The 25,851-nt window shown below is 44.0% G+C and overlaps 1 protein-coding gene across 5 annotated transcripts in view; it reads right to left on the bottom strand.

Annotated features, from left to right (window-relative positions):
- The window catches only part of KIAA1549L (KIAA1549 like), a 499,083-nt gene that overhangs the window by 83,109 nt on the left and 390,123 nt on the right, over positions 1-25,851 (bottom strand). For all 5 annotated transcript variants that reach the window (XM_073576347.1, XM_073576346.1, XM_073576342.1 and 2 more), the window contains one exon: positions 7,111-7,243. In XM_073576347.1, the coding sequence (XP_073432448.1) occupies positions 7,111-7,243 (133 nt within the window). The remainder of the gene's footprint in view (positions 1-7,110; positions 7,244-25,851) is intronic.

Below are 25,851 nucleotides of genomic sequence, written 5' to 3'. Positions count from 1 at the left end.
TTAGCCGAGTAGCGGTCGATCTGATAGGGCCCTTAGCCAAACCCATTCCGTCCGGGAAAAAGTATATATTGACAGTGGTAGATTATGCCACACGGTATCCAGAGGCGGTTGCGTTACCTAACATACTGGCAGAGACGGTGGCGGCCGCCCTGCTCCAGGTTTTCTCACGGGTTGGATTTCCCCGGGAGATTATCTCGGACCAGGGTACCCAGTTTACAGCAGAGGTGACCAACCAACTGTGGAAGCTGTGCGGCGTAAAGTCCATTAGAAGCGCCCCGGCGTACCACCCGCAAACCAATGGGTTGTGTGAACGCTTTAACGGGACATTAAAACAGCTCATTGGGACTTTTACCAGGACCTACAGGGACTGGGAGAAATTCTTGCCACACCTCCTGTTTGCCTATCGGGAGGTGCCCCAAGAATCCACGGGGTTCTCCCCGTTCGAGCTGGTATATGGGAGACGGGTAAGGGGACCCCTAGACTTAGTGCTGGAACACTGGGAGGGGGAGGGCCTCATAGAAGGGGTACCTATTGTATTGTATGTGCTGGAATTCCGGGACCGCCTGCAGGAGCTGACCCAGGTTGTACGTGAGAACCTGCAGGAGACCCAGCGGTGCCAGCGCGTATGGTACGATCGGAGGGCCAAAGAGCGCACTTTGGAAATAGGACAGAAGGTCCTGGTGTTAGAGCCCACTAAGCAGAATAAGTTTCAAGCTGCATGGCAGGGGCCCTACCAGGTAGTGGGGAAAATAGCCCGACACAACCTATAATGTCGCCGATTGTGACGACCCCAGGGTTATCCGCATGTTCCACGTGAATATGCTGAAGCCCTACCGGGAGCACCCTGAAGAGGTAGTGGCCATCTGTGCACCTGAAGCAGCGGATTTAGCCGGACTTCCCTTGCCGGATGTCTTAGGGGAAAGGACTCAGTTTAAAACATGGGACCAGGTACATTTGGGTGAAGACATAGGCCCCCGGGAGAGACAGCAAGCGGAGGCGTTGTTGAGGCTGCGACAGAGGATGTTTTCAGAGAGACCGGGGTACACTCGCCTGGCACAACACAAGGTTGAGACCCAGGATCAGACCCCCCTACAACAAAACCCCTTCCGCGTCCCTGAGTCTTTACGAGAGGGGATGCAACAAGAGATACAAGAGATGCAGCGTTTAGGGGTCATTGAAGAGTCAGATAGTCCCTGGGCATCCCCCGTAGTGTTAGTGCCCAAGAAGGATGGGACTACACGGTTTTGTGTGGACTATCGTAAGCTCAATGAGAAAACAGAGATGGATGCATACCCCATGCCGGGTGTGGATGAGTTGTTAGACTGGCTGGCGGGGGCAAAGTATTTGACCACCATCAATCTATGCAAAGGCTACTGGCAGATTTCCCTTAGTCCTGACGCTATTCCCAAGTCGGCATTTGTCACCCCGTTCGGCTTATTCCAGTTTCGAGTTATGCCATTCGGGATGAAGAATGCCCCGGCGACCTTCCAAAGGCTGGCTGACCGGCTTCTGGATGGTCTCCAGGACTATGCTTGTGCCTACATGGATGACATCGCCATCTACAGTGCGATATGGGAAGAGCATCTAAATCACCTAGAGACAGTATTGGACAGGATCCACCAGGCCGGAATCAACCTGACCCAAAAAGGTGTCACATGGGCAAAGCAGAGGTTCAGTATTTAGGGCATTGGGTGGGAAGTGGGAAACAGCGACCAGAACCAGCCAAGATTGAGGCCATAGCCAAATGGCCCATCCCACGCACTAAAACCCAGGTCATGGCGTTTCTAGGGACAGCGGGGTATTACAGGAAATTCGTTCCTAATTACAGCAGCGTAGCCAAGCCCCTCACTGATCTGACCCGAAAGAACCAACCCCGCCAGGTAACCTTGACCTCAGAGTGTGAGGAAGCCTTCTGCCAACTAAAGGACGCCCTCACCAATACCCCTGTATTGGCCGCACCCGATCCAACTAAACGTTTCCTGGTTCACACAGATGCTTCTATGTTTGGATTGGGGGCAGTACTGAGCCAAGTCGGGCCGGACGGCCCAAGACCACCCGGTAGCTTACCTGAGTCGGAAACTACTGCCCCGTGAAGTAAGCTATGCGGCCATCGAGAAAGAGTGCCTGGCGGTAGTATGGGCACTCAAGAAGTTGCAACCATATTTGTATGGACGACAGTTTTCCCTCCTAACGGACCATAATCCCCTAGTCTGGCTTAATCGGGTCTCCGGAGACAACGCCAGATTGCTGCGGTGGAGTTTAGCCCTACAACCTCTGGACTTCACCATCCACCACAGACCCAGCAAACAAAACGGTAACGCCGATGGACTGAGTCGACAAAAGGAACTTGTACCAACCCCATAAACTTCGGTCATCCCCAAACCAATCCGTTGAGGATCAGACTGTGTATGCCGATCGCGTCGCTGAAAAGGGGAGCCGTGTTACAGAACCACTCAGCACCCAGAATACACTCACTGGCCACTTTATTAGGTACACCATGCTAGTAACGGGTTGGACCCCCTTTTGCCTTCAGAACTGCCTCAATTCTTCGTGGCAGAGATTCAACAAGGTGCTGGAAGCATTCCTCAGAGATTTTGGACCATATTGACATGATGGCATCACACAGTTGGCGCAGATTTGTCGGCTGCACATCCCTGATGCGATTCTCCCGTTCCACCACATCCCAAAGATGCTCTATTGGATTGAGATCTGGTGACTGAGGAGGCCATTTGAGTACAGTGAACTCATTGTCATGTTCAAGAAACCAATCTGAGATGATTCGAGCTTTATGACATGGCGCATTATCCTGCTGAAAGTAGCCATCAGATGTTGGGTACATTGTGGTCATAAAGGGATGGACATGGTCAGCAACAATACTCAGGTAGGCTGTGGCGTTGCAACGATGCTCAATTGGTACCAAGGGGCCCAAAGAGTGCCAAGAAAAAATTCCCCACACCATGACACCACCACCACCAGCCTGAACCGTTGATACAAGGCAGGATGGATCCATGCTTTCATGTTGTTTACGCCAAATTCTGACCCTACCATCCGAATGTCGCAGCAGAAATCGAGACTCATCAGACCAGGCAACGTTTTTCCAATCTTCTACTGTCCAATTTCGATGAGCTTGTGCAAATTGTAGCCTCAGTTTCCTGTTCTTAGCTGAGAGGAGTGGTACCCGGTGTGGTCTTCTGCTGCTGTAGCCCATCTGCCTCAAAGTTCGACGCACTGTGCGTTCAGAGATGCTCTTCTGCCTACCTTGGTTGTAACGGGTGGCAATTTGAGTCACTGTTGCCTTTCTATCAGCTCGAACCAGTCTGCCCATTCTCCTCTGACCTCTGGCATCAACAAGGCATTTCCGGCCACAGAACTGCCGCTCACTGGATTTTTTTTCTTTTTCGGACCATTCTCTGTAAACCCTAGAGATGGTTGTGCGTGAAAATCCCAGTAGATCAGCAGTTTCTGAAATACTCAGACCAGCCCTTCTGGCACCAACAATCATGCCACGTTCAAAGGCTCTCAAATCACCTTTCTTCCCCATACTGATGCTCGGTTTGAACTGCAGGAGATTGTCTTGACCATGTCTACATGCCTAAATGCACTGAGTTGCCGCCATGTGATTGGCTGATTAGAAATTAAGTCTTAACACACAGTTGGACAGGTGTACCTAATAAAGTGGCCAGTGAGTGTATGTTGTGCAGTTATATGTATGTATAATAGATTCTATGTGAGATGCATGTCCCTAATGCATCAGCCCACCGGCTGCGCCCCTAGGCAGAGGGGACACGATATTCTCCTTTTGTCCGCCCTCCCCCCACCTTTGTAATTCCCACAGTAAACATCGGCAGGCTCCGGCCACCTGCGGCTTTAGTAATGCATGTCTGGCCTGCCGATTTTCTATTGGCCTGCCCTCTGTATCTGTGTGATATATTCTGTGTCCTGTGAGTAAAGTGTGGTCAGACTGGAAATACGTGGAGAAGCAGTGATCTTTTATATGCTCCCATGTAACCAAGGAATTCCAGCCAGCGTCATTCATTCAGACTCCAGCCAACGCAGAGTGGACCTCCGAAAACACGGGGTGGTACTGAAAGAGGTACTCCAGCTTGTGAGACCCCGTTACAGCAACCATATGGCCATTGATGGTGGTGAGCCAGTTATTCCCTTTTACTCATTCTTCCTATAAGTCCCATTAAACCTACGCAACCTAGGACAAGAGGTCCTGATGCTGAAGTCATTGCACTGTATGTGGCAGCCATAGATTACACACAAGACTAGTATCAGGACACTTGTGCAGAGCTAAAACCATTGTTCCCTGGCAGCTCCTTCTGCTAGCAGTGTCTCTACTCTGATTGTCCACTGTCTTCCGTTTGCAGCTAGCTCCTGGGGACAGCTATGAACTGATGAGTGAGTTGAAACTTGAGACAATACATATACCACCCCCTAAAAACATCAGAGGAAGCCCCTATAGAAAATCCCTGCTAACACAACAGAGATTAACAGATTATATATATGAACTAGATAATTTTTACCTTGTCGTTGTCATTAAAGGCTAATTAGGCTGTGTGAACAGGGATTTTCTATAGGGAATTACTGTTATTTTTAAATTATTGTATTGTTTTGTGGGGTTTGTGTTGTCTTTTTATTATTGTAAATAATTTATATCTATTTATGTACTAATAAAGAATCTATTTTTATACATTTACAATGATTCATGCTTTTTTTAGGCTATCCTGTAGGTCTAGCTGCAGAAAAGAATGACCTGAAAATATAACAGCTGTTGATTGGTGGTTTTACCATTCCACTGAACTATTTGTTATTTAGGTTCTGTTCAAACCTGTGTTTTTTATTCTGTATCTCTGATATGCCCTAGGGACAGAGAATTGGAATTCATGTGGAGAATGAATCCATGGCAATCCTGGCATCCAGCAGCCACTGAGCTGCCCATGCAAACACAGCTTCAGTGCCTAGTGCTGACGTCAGTAAGGTGGCAGGAGTTCATAGCCGCTGAACTCCGGTCACCTACTGATATCAGCGCTAGGCACTGAAGCTGCATTTGCACGTGCAGCTCAGTGGCTCCTGGATGCCAGGCTTAGCGGTCGCATTTTATGTGACCACTCAAAGAATCCAGATGTAGCTGAGTTGGGCTCATCGCGGGACAAATGGATTATCAGCGGACAAGTGAGGATTTATTTGTTTTTTTTACTGTTCTTTGGATATTAATAAATGGGTAAAAGAGGATCGAGGAGTTTTTATTTCAAATAAAGGACTTTGGGTGTTTCTTTTAATTAAATGACTTTACTCGATCTGTGTCTTTATTACATTTGACTATGGGGTTGGTAATGGGAGTGTCTTATTGATGCCTCTTATTTACTAACCTCTGGGCTTGTCAGATGACATTGCAAAGCTGACATCAACCCCAATACTATTACCCCACTTGTCATCACACCAGGGCAAGTGGGAAGCACAAAGGCTGAGCACCGAAACTGGTGCATAATGAATGAGCCAATTCTGGGGCGGCTGAGAGTTGATGTCCTTAGCCTGGGAGGGGGCCAATATCCATGGCCCCTTCTTAGGCTATTGATATCAGCCCAGACTGTGGCTATTATTTTTTTTTTTTTTTTGGGGGGATCACCCCTTGTTAATAACCAGTAAAGGCTATGTAGACTGATGTGAGCTGATAATAATAGCCTGAGAAGCTCTGTGTTTATCACCTTTCCCATACTATAAACATCGATTCTTAGGAGCAAATTCTTGGACTTTAGGTGCACTGCCAGACAAATTCCATAGCCACACAAGGTTAAAAAAATTAACCCTTTATTCCCTACGCGTTTCGAAGCATAACACTTCTTCTTCAGGGGTTGACATATCATATGTCATCCCCTGAAGAAGAAGTGTTATGCTTCGAAACGCGTAGGGAATAAAGGGTTAATTTTTTTAACCTTGTGTGGCTATGGAATTTGTCTGGCAGCGCACCTAAAGTCCAAGAATTTACTCCTAAGAATCTTTGTTGCGGTCAACGATGTGGACCGTTGGATGTGCAGCAGGCTGACATACTGATTATACAGGCTTTACTCTCTCTTGGAAAGGGTGAGTATAAATACCTTTTAATTCATACGATTTACCCAGATAAGACCCTATTGCGCTCTTGTCTCAACCTTTTAGTGTATACTATAAACATCAGCACCTCAGCTGTCGACTTTCCCTCAGCTGGTTAAGAAAAATATGATGGATTCCACACCATATTTTTCTGTTATTTATTTAATTATTAGCAAAATACGTATTCAGCAAGCTACAAATGCACTGCCTGATTATCTCAATGACATCTATCTATGTATCTATCTATCTATTAATAAGATTGTTTTAGTAATTAGCAAACTTGTTTGAAAAGACAGAGGATTACTATATGTAAAAGCTGATGTTAAAAATGTATTCCATATGGATTGCATACGCATGTCAGATGGATGTCATATGGATGCTAGGTGAGAAAAACCGCATAGTGCTCACATTACACTCGCATGATAGTAGTCCTACAACATCAGACCAATTTTATTCATGCTGATGAGTGTGAGTAGAAACAAAAAAATCTGACTTTTTCTTTACTTCTACTTTACAGGGAACATAGAAATACATTGCTATGTACACAGACATGTATAATCTTCTCTGGGTTCACTGCCTTAAATACAGGTCAAGATTACCAAATTCTCCTGTTTGTCATTGTGGGTTGTGGCTCATAGATAGAGCTGGAGACACGAGTCTGAGTACTGGGGAGATCAGATCAAAGGAGAGGTGTGAATATTATAATTTAACTTATGTACTGAGAAGAGAGATGTAGCCACGCCCACCACAGAGGAGGAGCTATGGAGTGATAAACACTTCAGAAAAAAGTGAGTATTACAAAACCTTGACATGGCGGGACTGAGCCCTCGAATCGGGACAGTCCCACTGAATCTGGGACCATTGGGAGCTATGCTGTAACCATGGAGACACATGTTTGTATAGGAGCTGTAGACACAAGGATCTTTGCAAAATGTGTCAATGTTTTAGTTTAGAAATGCAACATACAAAATAACATACTTAATAAAAAGAAGAAATCCATAGGAGTAAACTCACATCGTAGCCACTGTTCCTTATTCCACGTCTAGGTCTTTCTCGGGTCACAAGTAGATCCATTTCCGTTTCGCCCGGGCTTGGGCTATTAAGAGACTGTCGACTTCTATATGGATGGTTCTTCAGGGCAGTTTGTCTGTATAAAATATGGTGCACAATGTCACACAAGAACAAGTGCACATACAGTGTTCATAGAAAGAGTCTGATAATGGACAGATTTTCAGAGCAGGCTATAGCAGTCAGTCACAAGCTGCCATCCATTCAAGTATAGTCATTAAATTAGCTAATGGAAGAAAATTAGCCATAAGGGCTATTATAGAGCTAAAAACGGGGGCTTCTTTTGCTATAAATTGGCCGACTTTACATTTCTTCTGTATATAGAAATGTATGGAGATTAGTTCATAGTAATTTCCTATAAGAGTCGTATGGAAAAAGCCAAGCATGTGGAGCCACCCCTTCGTTCCCACCATCATGGGGACTGATGCTTAGGCTGGTTTCACCATGTGATTGAGATTCGATTCCTGCCTCCACCAGAAGCTTCCATTTAAAGACCAGAAAAACAGTGTTCAGACTGAAAACTTGAAGTAGCCATAGAAGATAATGAGGCAGCAGAGTGCACTATTGTGTCCAGCATACAAGATGGAAACTGCCAGGAAAAAAAGGCAAACTTGGTCTTAAGTTGCAGACTTTGGACTAATTTTGCCTTATTTTACACAATGACTCCATCAGCATTGTGTCTGAATCCTGTCTATCAGCTTCAGACAGACGTTCCTGATGGAGACAGCAACTCCATCTGTCTAGATGGAGAAACTATCCTAACATACATGGAAATTATGTACATGATGGGATTCCGCCTGTGACTGGGTGTCCTTCGAGGCATTGGGACTGTGTATCAGAGAAATACAGCAGCCATCTACAAGGACTCAAGGAGCAAGATCTCATTTATTCCAGTATATATTTTACATTGGCTGGAAGTGGCTACATCCATGTATCGATCCAATGCACTATATTCTCCTGTACATGTTCAGTAACCAAGCTCTTGTATGATCGGGGTGTGCTTTATGCTTTTAAATGGTCTCACTACAATTTCTGAACAGTGGCACATTGTTTTCTCTCTGTGCATATGTTTGTTCCTATTGACAGGTCAATTAGCAATATTTCACTCCACAATGGCAGCTGTATAGCTCCCAGCATTATGCACCGCTAGTCAAAGAAACTGAAATCTTGACAATGGAAAAAGGGACGACAGAGAAAATAATCCATTAGTATATAGATTATGCTTCTACCTGTGTGTAATGTACAATAACAACCCGTGGAATTAACTTTCCAATTTGAAGGCATATTTCATTTTCATTTGTGGCAGAAAGAAATCATAGAAATACGATGTCTGTACCTCACACCTTGTGCTATTTTACTGATGAGCCTATATTTTTCTATTTGAGCAATATTTGATACATACAGTCTATATCAATGGAATATGGATCTGCTTTTCTGCCTCCATTATCTTATGTGCATTAAAATAGCCCATCAGAGAAATGTCAAAACATTTAATTCTTTCCGGTGCCAATATATTGATCTGCTGTTTGCCTTCGTGGCCGTCCTCCCACCAATGCATTGTCCCTATCGTATACAGCGTCATCCTCTTTTAAAAGGAGAATGTCTTTGCCGATGCCATCATTCCCATCACCAGCGGGGCTACTCTGACCTCAAGCCACACTCCTAACATATATTCATAGAGTATTCGCTCCCAAAAACTCTCATTACTGCCGTCACATGTATTCATGTCTTCAATAACCACCTAAGCGAACAGTTCCTAAAAGATGAGCAGGACAGTAATCTTCTGATGCTGTGATCAACCTGATCATCTGATTGACTACAAGATGTTGTGTCACCAGGACCCAGGATGCTCTGTGGCGCTGCTGCCAAGAGTGGAAGATTTCCCGTCCCACCACCTCCTCCTTAAGTCTGATTTTGTGGCATTGCTTTGTTGAAGGTAGGTAACCCCCAGCTCTAGGGCTGTGTTTTTATGAGTATTTATGAATGGACTGGATGATCGGCTTGAGTCAATTAAGGACTGAGCCGCTATTGGGATTGAGTTATGCTGTTTTAATTAATTAATTTATTCAGATATTTAATTGATTCATTTATTCAATATCCTTAATAAAGCACTGTGCCTGTTTTTGCGCCAACTAGTTTGTGTGTCTTTATTACTTTAGAATTTAAGAATAGTAGATACAGTATAATTCTATGTCCCCAAAGGCAGACAACCCCCATAAGTAAATATATTTTATGATGTTCTTTATTTTTAAATAAAAAAAATAGACAGAACTGTTTGCTCTCCTGGAGGGCCCAATATCGGCATATAAATCAGAAATTACTTACATAATAAATTGCACTTTCCTTCCAAACGCACCAGAAAGCTTTGATGCCAGCTGAATGATAACAGGGGTAATACACCACTATTTAACAGTCCCCTGTGTTCATCATTGACCTACTTCCAGAGGACTGAAAATGGAAGTAACACAATCTACAACAGTATCTGGAGGTTTCTCATTAGCTCACTGCACAGTGCGAAACACCAGCGAGGCTTTAGGAAAGGGTCTAATCCTGTGACAGAGTTCTATAGAGCCAAGAGATAGCCAGAAACCATCTCAGACGTAAAAACTAATTTTGCCTTTTACTAGGGCACCGTTTTATTTATGCCTTTTCATCAATCCCATCCTTGCGATACACATTTCCCAGCCACATTCCTCTTTCTCCACCCCTGATGCTTGGACTGGCTAATTTACACATTTTAATGGCTTTTTCTTATTTTCTATAGTCATTGCAGAGCAACAGTGGGTGAATAATACATTTCCACCTGGAGTAGAATCGCTGTTAATTCATCATATGTTCTGTTCAGGCAATGCCTCTAATTCTTGGTCATCAGTCAACCCAAGCAAAATATGTTTACTTTCCATTAAGTAACAAATGACCATTATGTTTTAACTCCTTTTATTGCCTACACATACTGGTGCGGGAATGAATAGTTCTGATATACGGTAATAGTGGAACATTTTCATGGACATAATAAAACAGTTTGAAGCTTCTTTTCTTTAACTTTATTTTACTCAAACTTTCTCTAAAACAGACTGACTTTGGGAGAATAGAGTACAGTAGATACAGTAGCTCGTGCTTTACTAGAACTTCTTTCCACTATATTAAAAGTAATTGTGAGGATATTTTGGGCAATAAGACTTAGGAAGCCAACCTCTGCTGCCTTCAGTGCATCAGTAGCTGCCAAAAACATATTCCCCTATGCTATTTCTTTTATTACCCTTTCTTTCAGTTTACACTAAGGGTTAAAAAAGTATTGACCTTTGCTGGTGTTACAGATCGCAGCAGGCTGAGCTTGATCGGGATACAGTAGCAGGAAGGTCTGACCAGTCTTCCATTGACGTGAACATGGGGATGCAAGCAAAAGACACTGGAATGGGTGAGAGAAATGTGGAGTCTTCTCCAAGATGTATGGATAATTCTTTTTCACAGGATATTATTAATTACATGTCTTTAGCTTTTGCTGTAGGCAGCACAGCTGCTAGAGATAGCAATGTTAATATCAATACTGCAGTAAACAGTGAACCTTCTTTGAGCAGGTATCAAAATATTAATGAGTCATGCTTTAAAGAAGCTTTAACATGCAAGGTGTCATGACTCTGGATAGGATGGTGTCGCCTCCATCCTGGTCAGGTCAGGGTTAATTTTAGTTCGCCACTCTTTGGTTCTGGGGCAGCTATTTAATGTTGGCAGTTCCTGGATTTGGTGTCGGTGATACTTCCGTATACTCGGTTTGTGGTTGCTGACTCAGGTTTACTTGTCCGTAAACGTATTGCCTCTGTGCTTGTATGCTTTGCTGTGTATGACCCAGTTTGTCCCCTGACTTTGCCTCTGCATCCTGCCTTGTACAGCCCTGTCCCTCCTGGTTATCTGACCCCCTGGCTTGTCTCCATTTACTCTTTGTCTTATCCCTAGGTACTAAGCTCTCGTCTGGCTTTTGACCCTCGGCTCTCCTTAACAACGTTTACTGTCTGTGCCCTGCACTGTTTCATTCCCTGTACTCACGCGCGGTGACTCCGCCCTCTGATCACATGACCGCTTAGTGCCAGACCCTGTGCTTACTGCTTAGTATCAGGTCCTTGCGCACTGCATGCCTTGTTTCTGCACTCCCTGCACTCATTCACATGCCCCCTGATGGCGCCCCCTAGGCAGCACCTGTGACATGAGGTATCTCCGTTGGGTTACCATTTATTGTCTAATGTGAAAGAAGATTTGAAAAATTGAGTTCATAAACATTTTTCCTTTACTTCCATCTTCAAAATAATAGTTAAAACAGGATAAAAAAAATGACGAGCAAGATGACCGGCGCAGGGGCTGTCTAAGAACTTTTCATAACCAGCTTCAATCATTTTTCATCAATTATTGGGTAAAAGATTCTGAAAAAATGTAGTGGTCTTTTTCAGCATTTGGATACTGTATTGCAGGCTTACAAAAGTTTTGGAGGATTTGTTTGGTTTAATTATGACAAGCAATTTCATCAAAAATTGTGCATAAAAATGTAAAATGGGGTATGAAAGATGTTGGCCTTTGGTTGAATCTTATGTTGCAACAGAGGCCTGCATCCTTATTTAGACATGAGAATAACTCAACACTAAATGCAAATAACATGCGTAAAGGGTAATGTGTTATGAATGAGTCACCGGAGGAGGAAAAAACAAAAATGCAAGCTAAGTCCAGAAAACCAGATCGGTTGGTAGCTAGCGGATTGCAGACCCCTGATCCTATTCACAACAACTAACAGTAGCCGTGGAGAATTCCTACGGTGGTCCTAGACGCCTCTTCACAGCCAGAGAACTAAATAAGGTTAAAGAAAGAAAGGGGAAATCTAAACTGCCCCAGAGCAGACCCCAAAGCAATAGACAGCCCCCAACATGTATTGTCGGTGAAAACAGATGAAAACACAAACACAGACAGAAAGACAGGCAGAGCAAACGATGGGGCCCAACTAACTAGATAGGAAAGTACAGAAAAGATGCTGGCTGCAATCCGCAAAAACCCTACCAAAAATGTCCCAACACGTCTGATAGGAAAAACGGCCCTGAAGTCACTAGACTTCAAAATCCCTATATCAGCACTCCGATATATTCTGAAGACAGAGCAAAAGAGATTTAACCGATCAGGGACAAAAATGGAAATTCAGCAGAGCCCCAGCCGGGTCTGGCAGAACACAAAACTAAGCAAATCAGACAAAATCCCATGGAACAATAACAGAGCAAAACTTAGCTTTAGAAGACAGGAACTAAACTGGAGGCCAGAGCTCAGAGCAGAGAAATCACCAGCAACCCTACAGGGCATCGGCTGCCTTATATCCACTCAGAGATCCCGGATGTCCAATCGCAATCCACCTGTTCAGGTGACAGGTTTCTCCCATCCAAATCAGTTTCACCACCTCCTTTCACCAACAGAGGGAGTTCATCGGACATCAAAGGTGAACGAGAAAATGAGCTCACAACAGTACCTCCCCCTTGAGGAGGGGTCACCGAACCCTCATCCACGCCACCAGGCCGATCAGGATGGGCCCGATGAAAAGCACGAACCCATCTTTCAGCATGAATATCAGATGCAGAGACCCAAGAATTATCCTCCTGGCCATAACCCTTCCACTTAACCAAATACTGGAGTCTCCGTCTAGCCAGACGAGAATCCAGTATCTTCTCAACCTCATATTCCACATTACCTACAACCAATACAGGGTCAGGAGGTGCCACCACAGGAACTACTGGCTCAACAAACCTCTTCAACAAAGACTTATGAAACACGTTATGGATCTTAAATGTAACAGGAAGAGTCAATCGAAAAGAGACCGGATTAAGAATCTCCAAAATCTTGTAAGGTCCAATAAATTTAGGTTTAAACTTTGGAGAAGCCACCTTCATAGAGATATTCTTTGATGACAACCAAACCATATCACCCACCTTAAACCGGCGACCAATGGTCCTATGCCGGTTGGAAAACCGCTGGGCCTTTTCCTGGGAGAGAGACAACTTATCCACCACTTGGTCCCAAATCTGGTGCATTCTCTCCACCACAGTGTCAACACCTGGGCAGGCAGAAGACTCCACCTGCCCTGAAAAGAATCGAGGATGAAACCCAAAGTTACAAACAAAAGGTGACATCAAAGTGGCAGAACTAGCTCTATTATTTAAAGCAAATTCGGCCAAGGGCAAAAATGAGACCCAATCATCCTGATCAGCAGAGATAAAACATCTCAAGTAAGACTCCAAAGTCCGGTTTGTTCTCTCCGTCTGCCTATTGGTCTGAGGGTGAAACGCAGAGAAGGACAACTGAATTCCCAGCTTGGAACAAAAAGTCCTCCAAAATCTAGAGACAAACTGAACTCCTCTGTCAGATACAATGTTCTCAGGAATCCCATGCAAGCGAACCACCTGTTGCAAAAACAAGGGCACCAACTCTGAGGAAGATGGCAACTTAGGGAGTGGTACAAGATGGGCCATCTTAGAGAATCTATCACAAATCACCCAGATAACAGTCATTCTCTGAGAGACAGGCAGATCAGAAATAAAATCCATTGAAATATGGGTCCATGGCCTCCTGGGCACTGGCAAAGGCATCAACAACCCACTAGAGCAAGAACAAGGTTTAGACCGAGAGCAAGTCCCACAGGACTGCACAAAATTCCTGACATCATGAGATAAGGCGGGCCACCAAAAAGACCGACTCACCAAATCTCTAGTACCAAAAATACCTGGATGACCAGCCAATGTGGAGCAATGAACTTCAGACATTACTCTCTTCCTCCACTGGTCAGGAACATACAATTTTCCAATGGGACAACGCTCAGGTTTGTCCTCCTGAAACTCTTCCAGAGCACATCTCAAATCGGGCGAGATAGCAGAAAGAACTACCCCCTCACCTAAGATGGTAGCAGGCTTGGTCACAATAGGAGAATCAGCAAAGAAACTCCTAGAGAGGGCGTCTGCCTTGACATTCTTAGTGCCCGAAAGAAAAGAGACCACAAAATCAAAACGTGTGAAAAACAAGGCCCACCTAGCCTGTCTAGGATTCAAGCGTTTGGCCGACTCAAGGTAAATCAAATTCTTGTGGTCAGTGAGGACCACGACTCGATGTCTAGCTCTCTCCAACCAATGTCTCCACTCCTCAAATGCCCATTTTATGGCTAACAGTTCCCGATTCCCCACATCATAGTTGCGTTCAGATGGGGAGAACTTTCGGGAAAAGAAAGCACAGGGATTCATTTTAGATGTTACCGGATCTTTTTGGGACAAAACAGCTCCTGCACCAATCTCAGAAGCGTCCACCTCTACCTGAAACGGGAGTGAGACATCAGGTTGCCGCAAAACCGGAGCAGAAGTGAACCTCCGCTTCAGCTCCTGAAAGGAAGGAACAGCCTCTGGAGACCAATTCAGCACATCAGCACCCTTCTTAGTCAAATCAGTCAATGGTTTGGCAATACCAGAAAAATTAGCTATAAATTTACGATAAAAATTAGCAAAACCCAAAAACTTCTGGAGGGCCTTCAAAGAAGTGGGCTGAACCCAATCATAAATGGCCTGTACCTTGGCCGGGTCCATTTTAATAGTTGACGGAGACAAAATAAATCCCAAAAATGAAATCCTCTGTACACCAAAAAGGCATTTCGACCCCTTAACATACAGGGAATTCTCCCTCAAAATCTGGAACACTGTCCGAACATGTTCCACATGAGAGTTCCAATCCCTGGAAAAGATCAAAATATCATCCAGATAGATGATCAAAAATGTATCCACAAAGTCCCGGAAAATATCATTCATGAAGCACTGGAAGACAGAAGGGGCATTAGTGAGCCCAAAAGGCATCACCAGGTACTCAAAATGTCCCTCCGAAGTATTAAACGCCGTCTTCCATTCATCCCCATGCTTAATGTGAATAAGATTATACGCCCGCCTGAGGTCAAGCTTGGTAAACCAGCAAGCACCTTTAACTCTGGAGAATAGATCAGAAATCAGGGGTAACGGATACTGATATTTAACAGTAATTTTGTTGAGGGAACGATAGTCAATACAAGGCCTTACTGAACCATCTTTCTTGGCCACGAAAAAAAAACAGCACCCAAGGGTGTAGAGGATGGTATAATATGACCCTTCTCCAACGACTCCTTAATATAAGATCGCATAGCCTCATGCTCGGGTACAGATAAATTGAAAAGTCGACCCTTGGGAAATTTACACCCAGGGCTCAGCTCAATTGCACAGTCATAACTCCTATGAGGAGGCAAAGATGCAGACTTATTCTCACTAAATACATCATAAAAATCAGCCAAATAGTCAGGAACATCATGCGACTGGGGAGAGGTGGAGAAAACAGGAGTGTCACTAAGAGCACACTGACAACCCAACTCACCACAGACACAGATTTCCAATTCAAAACTGGATTATGGATTTGCAACCAGGGAAACCCCAGAACAATGGTATCATGCAAATTATGCAACACCAAAAATCTGCAATTTTCTTGATGGTCTGGGGCGACCCGCATTACCACCTGGGTCCAAAACGGAGGTTTATTCTTCACCAAAGGAGTAGCATCAATACCCCTCAAAGGGATAGGCATCCGCAGAGGTGTCATAGGAAACCCACAACGTTTAGCAAAATCCAAGTCCATCAGGTTCAGAGCCGCTCCTGAATCCACAAAAGCCTTAGCGGAAAATGTGGAAAGGAAGCAGCTCAGAGTAATTGCCAGAATAAACTTAGGTTGTACACCACCCACAGCAAATGTGTGTGCAAAACGTTTCTCTCGTTTAGGGCAGACAGAAATATTATGAGAGGCATCTCCACAGAAAAAACACAGCTTATTACGCCTTCTGAACCCCTGACGTTGCGCCCTAGACAAAACTATCACATTGCATAGGTTTTTTCTTAGGGTTTTTTGCGTGATTGCAGACAGTATCCTTTGCTGTCCTGTTCTATCTAGACAGTTTGGGCCCCATCTATTTTCTGCCTGTGTTTTGTGCCTCATCTTGTCTCACCGGCATTATATGTTCGGGGGCTATCTATTCCTTTGGGGGTCTACTACGGGGCAGTTCAGCTTTCCCATTTCTCTCTTTAGGCTTAGTTAATTCTTTGGCTGTGCCGAGGCGTCTAAAGCATTGTAGGTACGTCCCACGGCTAATTCTAGTTGTGTTGTCAGTTTAGGGGTCTGCAATCCGCTAATCTAGCAACCTCTCTGGTTATCTGGTAACCTAGCCTATTCACCTGCTATCCTCCTCGGTTACCTAATCATAACAGTTCACCACACATCTAGATAAGTTCCTTGGGGGATTTAGTTTTCAAAATGGGGTTTCCACTATTTATGCACATCAGGGGCTCACCAAATGCGACATGGTGCCCTCTCTCAATTACAGTAAATTTTACATTCAAAAAGTCAAATGGTGTGCCTTCCTTTCCAAGCCCTGTCGTGCATCCAAACAGTAGTTTTCCCCCTTCATATGGGGTATCAGTGTATTCAGGAGAAATTACACAACACATTTTGGGGTCCATTTTCTCCTGTTTCCCTTGTGAAAATAAAAAAAAATTAGGGCTAAAAGATCATTTTCAAAGAAAAAATTAGATTTTTTATTTTCATGGCTTAACGGTTTAACCACTTTGAGACCTTTCCTGATTTCACCTTTCTGATCCGGCCAGTTTTTACAATTCTGACCACTGTCACTTTATGAGGTAATAACTCTGGAATGCTTGAACGGATCCTGGTGATTCTGGGATTCTCTTCTCGTGACATATTGTACTTTATGATAGCAGTAAAATTTCTTCGATATGACTTGTGTTTATTTATGAAAAAATGCAAATTTGGTGAAAATTTTGAAAATTTTGCAATTTTGAAACTTTTAATTTTTTTGTCGATAAATTAGAGAGTCATATCACACAGCATAGTTAATAAATAACATTTCCCACATGTCTACTTTACATGAGCAGAATGCTGGAACTAAATTTTTTTTTAGTTAGAAAGTTATAAGGGTTAAAAATTTACCAGCGATTTCTCATTTTTTCAACAAATTTTACGAGACCATTTTTTAAGGACCATCTCACATTTGAAGTCACTTTGAGGGGTCTATATGAAAGAGAATACCCCCAAAGTTACACCATTCTAAAAAATGCACTCCTCAAGGTGCACAAAACCACCCTAGATACCAGCATGCACTGCAGGCAGGGCGGGAGGTGGAGGCAGAGCGGCGCACAGACCGGAGTAGCTCTGCTATCTGCTACTCCAGTCTGTCAGACCGGAGTAGCAGATAGCAGAGCTACGCCGGTCTGTCCGCGACGCTCTGCCTCCACCTCCCGCCCTGCTTGCAGTGCACGCTGGTATCTAGGGTAAACATCGGGTTTCTAAGGGCCCCGTGGCCCTTAGAAACCCAATGTTTATGTTGGTAACCTGCGTGCTCGCTGGTCCTGATCGCTGGAGGGAGGGGCTGTCTATGTGACAGCTCACCAGCGATCAGCTAACAATGTCCCAGCAATCCCATCCACGTCGGTTCGTTGGTGGGGTCGCTGGGACATTGTTATGTGTAACGGTACCCTAAGATGTGCGGGGTACAGATTCTAAAAGTGTGTTGTGTCAACAGGGTATGAACTAATTTTATTAATTTGTGGACGTGTGGTACGCTTTGAAGCAATCCTTAATGCAAAGGACAGGTTACTCAGGGCAGATTTCACAATGGTAAGTTGTGTCCTTTCGGATTCCCCTCTTGGAGCACACTCTGCACCGTTTTTGTGATCGTCCTGTCCTCGCTGTTTGGAGAACCTGTCCTGGGAAATTTTGACCTGGGACAATACGGGCACTATCAGTTTCAGAAGTACTCGGACTCTCACCTCCCTGAGTGCCAAACATTAGGGCCTTGATGAATTCCTCCTGAAACTGAAGGAAGGACCCCGTATTGCCTGCAGATCGGAACAGCACAAAAGCATTGTGCGGTGCCATCTGTACAATGTTCATGGCCAATTTTTTATACCATACTTTGGCATACTTTGGCTTTTCGCATGGCACTGTATGTTTGGAAGACATAATCTGAGAGATCTACACCTCCCATGTACCGATTGTAATCCAAGACACAATCTGGCTTTGGGACTTGTGTTGTGATCCCACGAACAGTGACAAGGGATCTGTTGTCACGGTGTATGGTGGTCAAGATAAGGAAATCCCTTTTATCCTTTTACTTGACAACCAGCATGATGTCGCTGCATTGGGCTCTGCTTTCGTCTTTTCTCAGCATTTGCTCAATTAGCGGCTTAGGGAGGCTTCGCTCATGTTTTCGCACAGTGCCACATGCAGCTGTACCTGTGACAGAGAGGGTCTTGAAGAGCGGGATGCTGGTGCAAAATTATCAGTGTAGAGGTGATAACCCTTATCCAGCAGTAGGTGCATCAATTCCCACACAATTTTCCCACTTACCCCCAGGACGGGGAGGAATTCAGGGGGGTTATCTGGCTGTCCTTCCCCTCGTAGACCCTAAATCTGTGGGTGTACCCTAAGGTAGACAGAAACATAAGGGACGTTCCAGCTGATAAAATTTCTTGCTTTATTGAAAAACTAAAATAGTACAGCGGCTTACTCCTCAAGAGTAGATGGATGTGCTATGAGGCACTGAGACACCAGCTACGCGTTTCGACCCTACATGGGTCTTTATCACAGTTGCAAATTACTAGCATAGTGCAAACCTTATACTTAGTGCTGACCAATGAGAACTGCAATGTAAATCACATGAACAAGCCAAAAGGTCCTGTGAGCATTACTACAATGCCTATGTTCCATAGAGACCAATGACGATATCACCTTCTATCACATGTTCTAATAGAAAGGTCCTGTGTCCAAAACTCCACATTCTCTAGGTTTGCATAATGATACCACATAAAAACAAATTAATTAACATATATACAAATATTTAAAATATAGCAATAACCATCAATAATGATACATGATCTCTGTTCTTTTGTTTAACCCATTTGGATATCTAGACCCCAGACAGAATATCCAAAAAGCCTCTCTTGTAAGAAGGCGTCTTTTTCCATCCCCACCACGCTTTGAACTTTTAACCCATTCAATTCCTGCAACTGACATCGCCTCCAAATCCCCATTATGCTGCATTAGAAAATGTTTAGACACCATAGAAATGTTACGTGTATTGCTACTATTATTCTCTACATCCCTAATATGCTCCAGGATGCGAGTTTTTAGTTTCCTTGTTGTGCAGCCTACATAGGATAAATTGCATATTTTACAATGTATCCTATAGACCAGGGTTCCCCAACTCCAGTCCTCAAGGCCCACCAACAGGTCATGTTTTCTGGATTTCCTTTGTATTGCTCAGGTGAAGCAATTATCACCTGAGCAATACAAAGGAAATCCTGAAAACATGACCTGTTGGTGGGCCTTGAGGACTGGAGTTGGGGAACCCTGCTATAGACCACATTTTCTGTATTGCAATTAATAAATTATTTGATATAATACCTCTGAATATTACCTGAGTCATTGAATGTTTTTGTTTTTTGTGCATATTTGCACATTTTACATTTACTAGAACCGCATTTATAAAAGCCGGTGGTTTTTAGCTAATTTTCCGAAGATGCTACAGATGTAAAGAAACTAGGGGATACTATATCACCAATAGTGGGAGCTCGTCTGGCAACAATATTAGTGCCAGAATCTAATATTTTTGCTAATGTTTCATCCTCATAGAGGATTGGTAGGCATTTAAAAAAAATGCTCTTTATTTTGTCAAATTGCAGACTATACGAGCAAGACTGACAAATATTTTTTTATTCACGTCTCTCTTTTTTGTAAGATTCACATTATTTTTTGGTTCCAAAAAATCTTTTCTGTCCCTATTATCTGCCCTGATTTTGGCTCTTTCTAACATCCAATTTGCATAGCCCCGTTTTTTCAATTTTTTGTGCAGGGCATCAAATTCTTTGTTTTTCACCTGTTCCTCCGTGCAGTTTCTTTTTAACCTTATATGTTCTCCAACGGGAATAGATTTAATTACATGCCTAGGATGTCCACTTCGGGCATGAAATATAGGGTTCCCTGTAATAGGTTTACAGTAAGTGTTAGACATCATTTCTTGTCCTACATTTCTCCGTAGTTCTAGATCTAGAAATTATATTTGAGTTTTATTAGATTTGTGAGTGAACCTGATGTTATAGGTATTAGAGTTAATGTAATCCATAAATTCTGGTATGGTAGATACATCACCCTGCCAGATAATGAGGGTATCATCGATGTATCTACCATACCAGTGGATACACTGCACATAGGGGTTATTCACTGAATAAATGAATTGTTTTTACCAAAATGCCATGGTCAAATTAGCCAAGGATGGGGAGTACTTAGCTCCCATTGGGACTCCAGACTTCTGTAAATAGATAGTACCATCAAATGCAAAAAAATTATGTTTGAGAAGAAAAAACACAACCTGCAACAAAAAAATTGATCAAATCTTCTGAATATTCATTATAACTCTGCAAAAAATGCTCCAAAGCTTCCATAGCCAAATTGTGCGGGATGCATGTGTACAGCGATATAACATCGCAACTCAGCCATACAAAGATGTCTCGCCATATTTTATCAGAGAAAGTGGCTAAAACATCCCTAGAATCTTTAAGGTAGCCTGGTAGGCTCCCTACCATTGGCTGAAGAAGAGAATCAACCCATTCACAAAGGTGCTCATTTGAAGACCCAATACCCGATACAATTGGTCACATAGGAGGGATATCTGCAATTCTGTGAATTTTGGGCAAGCCATATATGATTGGCAAAATCGGATTTCGAACTATCAAATATTCAGCTTGTTTTTTGTTTAGTATGCCCATATTGAGACCTTCCATGACTATATCTTCAGCTATTTTATTATAGGTTTTTGTTGGATTAGAGATTAATTTCTCAAAAACCTCATTGTCAGATAAAAGTTTTAACATTTGATTTTTATAATCTTCAGCGTTGAGGACTACCACCATACCTCCCTTATCACTGTGTTTAATTACTATATCTGTCATGTTTTTCAGGTCTGTCAGTGCAGCTTTTTGTTTTTTGCTGAAGTTTTTTTAACACGAGTATCAGTAGAAATTTCATTTTTCAGTTGTTTCAGTTCTCTTTCTAGAATTTCCTGAAATTTATCCATACACTCCCCTCTACTTTGTATCGGATAAAAATAAGGATTTTTAACATTTAAGTGTTGAGAGTGAGACCGATTAACTTTGTCTGTGTCACCTACACCATTTTCAGATTCTAAAGACTGTAGATTTAGGATAGATAATTGTTCTCTATAGTCTAGTTTTTGATAAATATTTGTTTCCTGTGAAATTTCACATTCTTTTATTTCTTTTTTATCAGTCTCAGCAATAGCTTAGTTACTCAACGATAACGGTGTTTCTCGGAACCCATGACAGCACCACAGAGAGAGGGGATCCGCCCTTCAGGGACAGGAACCTACAGATAAAAGGGCGGTACCTCTCCTCCGCCTTCAGTTGGTTACAGAGCATCAGAGGGTCTCCAGGTTAGTTAGACAACAGAAATATATACACAATATTATAATACTGCTTATTTATCAAAAACACCGTGCCTAAACGGAAACACTCTACTAACAGTAAAACATGCTCACCACACTCATGAAGGGGAGGGAAATAAGCGGGTGCTGTCATGGGTTCCGAGAAACACCGTTATCGGTGAGTAACTAAGCTATTCTCTCTCACCCATGACAGCACCACGGAGAGAATTACAGAGATTGGTAGCTTAGGGAGGGACCACCGTCTGAAGGACCCTTCTCCCGAAGGTCAGGTCAGACGTAGAGGCTAGATCTAATCTATAGTGCCTGAAAAAGGTCGAAGGTGATGACCAGGTGGCCGCCTTACAGATTTGTTCTATTGATACCTCAGATCTTTCAGCCCATGAGGTCGCCATTGCCCTTGTAGAATTAGCTCTCAGCCCCTCCGGGACGGTATTTCCACTGGATGAGTATGCCAGGGCAATCGCATCCCTTATCCACCTTGCCAAGGTACTCTTGGATGCCTTGAGCCCCTTCCGAGGACACTGGAAACATACAAAGAGAGAGCCTTCTTTCCTACATTTTTTGGTGACATCTAAGTACTGTACTAGGCACCTTTTAACATCTAAAGTGTGGAATTATTCTTCCACCTTATTTTTTGGATTTGGGCAGAAGGAAGGACTACCTCTTGGGACCTGTGGAAATGTGTTGATACTTTAGGTAGATAGAGTCATCCTAAAACCTGACCCGGCCTATCCTCTAGAATTTTTGTAAAGGTGGCCCTGCTGATAAGGCTTGAATATCGCTCACTCTTCGAGTTGATGTTAGTGCCACCAGAAGCATCGTTTTACGTGATAGGACTTTTAGGGGTGCCGAGTAAATTGGTTCGAACGGAGGGCCTGTCAGTGTTGAAAGTACAAGATTCAGGTCCCATGACGGTAACCTTTGACTAGCTATTGGCCTAGATCTGGTTGCGGCCTTAATAAACCGAGCTAACCAAGGGTCACCTGCCACATCATGGTTATAGAGGGCGCCTAACGCCGCTATTTGTACTTTTAATGTGTTGACCGCCAGACCCTGTTCTAGGCCCTTTTGTAGAAATTCTAGGATCTTATCAATCTGAACCCCGTCCTGAACATTTGCCCTAGAAGTGGATAGGAATTTTTTCCATGTTCTGCCGTAAGCTCTCATCGTAACCGGTTTCCTACTTTTTTGTAATGTAGTTATCAGGTTCTCTGAAAATCCCCTGTCCCTCATCAGCGCCCTCTCAAATTCCATGCTGTTAAATGGAGGTTCGGTGCCCAAGGATGTAACACTGGGCCCTGTGATAGCAGGTCCGGGAGATCCGGTAGGACCCATGGGTCGGTTACTGAGAGCATTCTTAGCCAGGAAAACCAGGTTCTTTTGGGCCAGAAAGGGGCTATCAGTATCATTCTTGCCCCGTCCTCCCTGACTTTCCTTAGGACCGCTGGAATGAGCATGATTGGGGGAAAGGCATATGTTAGACTCTGTGTCCATGGGAGCATAAACGCGTCCAGAGTTAGAGGATTCCCCCTGGGATCTAGGGAGCAGAAGGTGTCTACTTTTTTGTTTTTGAAATCGGCAAACAGATCTATGTCTGGGGTCCCCCACATTTTTACAATCTGCCGAAAAATGGACCACTTTAGTACCCATTCCCCCTGTCGTAATTGGGTGCGGTTCAGAAAGTCTGCCCTTTGATTCTCTGTACCCCGGATGTGTAGGGCTGACAGAGATAGCAGGTTTATCTCCGCTAGTTTGAGGATTCTGGAGGATGTGTCCATTAGGGCTTGGCACCTGGTTCCCCCGATGATTTATATAGGCCACTGTGACTCGATTGTCTGAAAGAATGCGGACATGGTGATTCTGGAGCAGGGGTAGGAAGTGTGTCAGTTAATAGCCTACTGCTAGAAGCTCTTTTTGATTTGAGGAGGCTTTTAATTCTTGATCTCTCCACACGTCCTGAGCCACCTCGCTGTTCATGTGTGCTCCCTATCCCGTAGGACTGGCATCCGTTGTCACTATGTGTGTTATCTTTGTTACCCAGGGGATCCCTTTAGACAGATTTTCCTGGTTTCCCCACCAAGCTAGGAAATGAATAGTTCTTGAATTTAGGGTAATACGACCCTCTAGGTGTCCCCCTATTGCTGGTTGGCTAATACGTCCCACTGGAGATCTCTCGTGTGTAACTGAGCCCATTGAACTGCTGGCTGGCAGGCAGGCGGGTAGGGAACCCAGCAGTGACATAGCTTTCCTTAATGTCATAGAGGGATTTTGGCCTGCTCTTGCTGTAATTTGAGCGATTTTCTCCTTTTTGTGGTCTGGGAGGCGACACTCCTGAATGTTTGAGTCCACTGTTAGGCCCAAGAATTCTTGTACCCTGCTGGGCTCCAATCTTGATTTTTTTAGATTTAGAAGCCAGCCTAGGCCTTGTAGAGTGTCCATCACCCTGTCCCTCTGTTCCCTGCATTTTTGAGCCGAGCTGCCTGCTATTAGGAAATCGTCTAGATACGGGATTATTACTAAGTCTTGTTCCCTTATATGAGCCATCATTTCTGCTACTATTTTGGTAAATACCCGCGGGGCTATCGATATTCCGAACGGCAGGGCTCTGTACTAGAATTCTTTCACCTTGCCCTTTATTGAGACGGCTAACCTGAGATATTTTCTGGAGTCTTTGTGGATAGGGACATGATAATAGGCGTCGCTGAGATCTAACACCGTCATGTAGCAGTTTGGGAACAGGATTTTGGTGGTGGAACTGATCAACTCCATTTTGAAGCTCTGATTCCTGACGTATTCGTCTAGCTTTTTCAGATTTATGATCGTTCGAAAAGTGCCGTCCGGTTTGGTTACTAGAAAAAGAGGGGAGTAGATCTCTCTGCCCATATCCTGCAGGGGAACCTCCTGGAGGACTCCTTTTTTTACTAGGCCTAGGACTTCGCTTTCTAGCGCTTCCTGTTCTCGCATACTGGATCTCAGCGGCGTTATTACATACTTTTGAGGTGGAAGAGAGAGAAAGTCTATTCTTAGGCCCTCCTGGATTAGGTTTACTATCCATGGGATGTTTGAAATTCTCCTCCAGGCTGGAAGAAAAAGGGTTAACCTTCCCCTCACCCTGGGCGTACTGTCACTTGGAGGGTTTTTTGTCTTGGGAAGAGTTACTAAAGAAGAACCCTCTCTCTCTTCTTTTGTCATCCCACTTTTGCTCCCTCGGTGGTCTCCTCTGAAAAAACCTCCTATTTCGAAAGGGCCTTTTAAATGCTGCTGGCCCCAAATTTGGGAACCCTTTCTTCTTCTCCCCTGCTTTCTGGAGGATGTCATCTAACGTCTCCCCAAAAAGGAATTTCCCTTCACAGGGGATAGAACATAATTTCATTTTGGTCTGTAGGTCCCCTGGCCAACTTTTAAGCCATAGTGTTCTTCGGGCCGCGTTTGAAAGTGCTGCTGTTTTGGACGATAGCCTGACTGAATCGGCCGATGAGTCCGCTAGGAAGGCAGCCGCTCCCCTTATTACTGGGATAGAATCTAAGCTCTTATCCCTTGTGTCCTTTCCCTCAGCTGTTTCTCAAGTTGGTCCACCCATACCATTAGGGCTCTTGAAGTACATGTCGCCGCTATGGCTGGCCTGAGGTTACCGCCTGCTTACTCCCATGCCCCCTTTAGAAAGGTATCTGCCTTTTTATCTAGGGGGTCTCTGAGGGTGCCCATGTCCTCAAAGGGAAGGGCGAATTTCTTTGAGGCCTTTGCGACTGCTACGTCGAGCTTCGGGGCTTTATCCCAAGACGTAGATGCCTTCTCCTCAAAGGGATATTTTCTTTTAAGGGAAGGGACTGTAGTATTTTTCCTGTCTGGCTTGTCCCATTCTTTTTTGATTAGGCCCTTGACAATTTCGTTAAGCGGAAATACTCTCCGTTTTATCTAGCCTAGTCCCCCGAACATTATGTCTTGGACTGTTTTATCCGGCCTAGGGTCCAATACCCCCATGGTAGACCTTACAGCTTTTACTAGTTTGTCTACCACTTCTAAGAGAAAATAGTGACGCCCTCCCGTTTCCTCGTCTGAGGATGAGGAGCTGGATTCCGAGGTTTTAGACGTGATTTCTCCCGACGTGGAAGAGTCTGACTGGGAGGTTCCTATCG

Source organism: Dendrobates tinctorius, unplaced genomic scaffold, assembly GCF_039654945.1.
Source record: "Dendrobates tinctorius isolate UK_male_01 unplaced genomic scaffold, ASM3965494v1 ptg000048l, whole genome shotgun sequence".
Classification (NCBI taxonomy): Eukaryota; Metazoa; Chordata; class Amphibia; order Anura; family Dendrobatidae; genus Dendrobates; species Dendrobates tinctorius.
The sequence above is the reverse complement of the archived record's forward strand: the minus strand, read 5'-3'. Positions and strand labels throughout refer to the sequence as shown.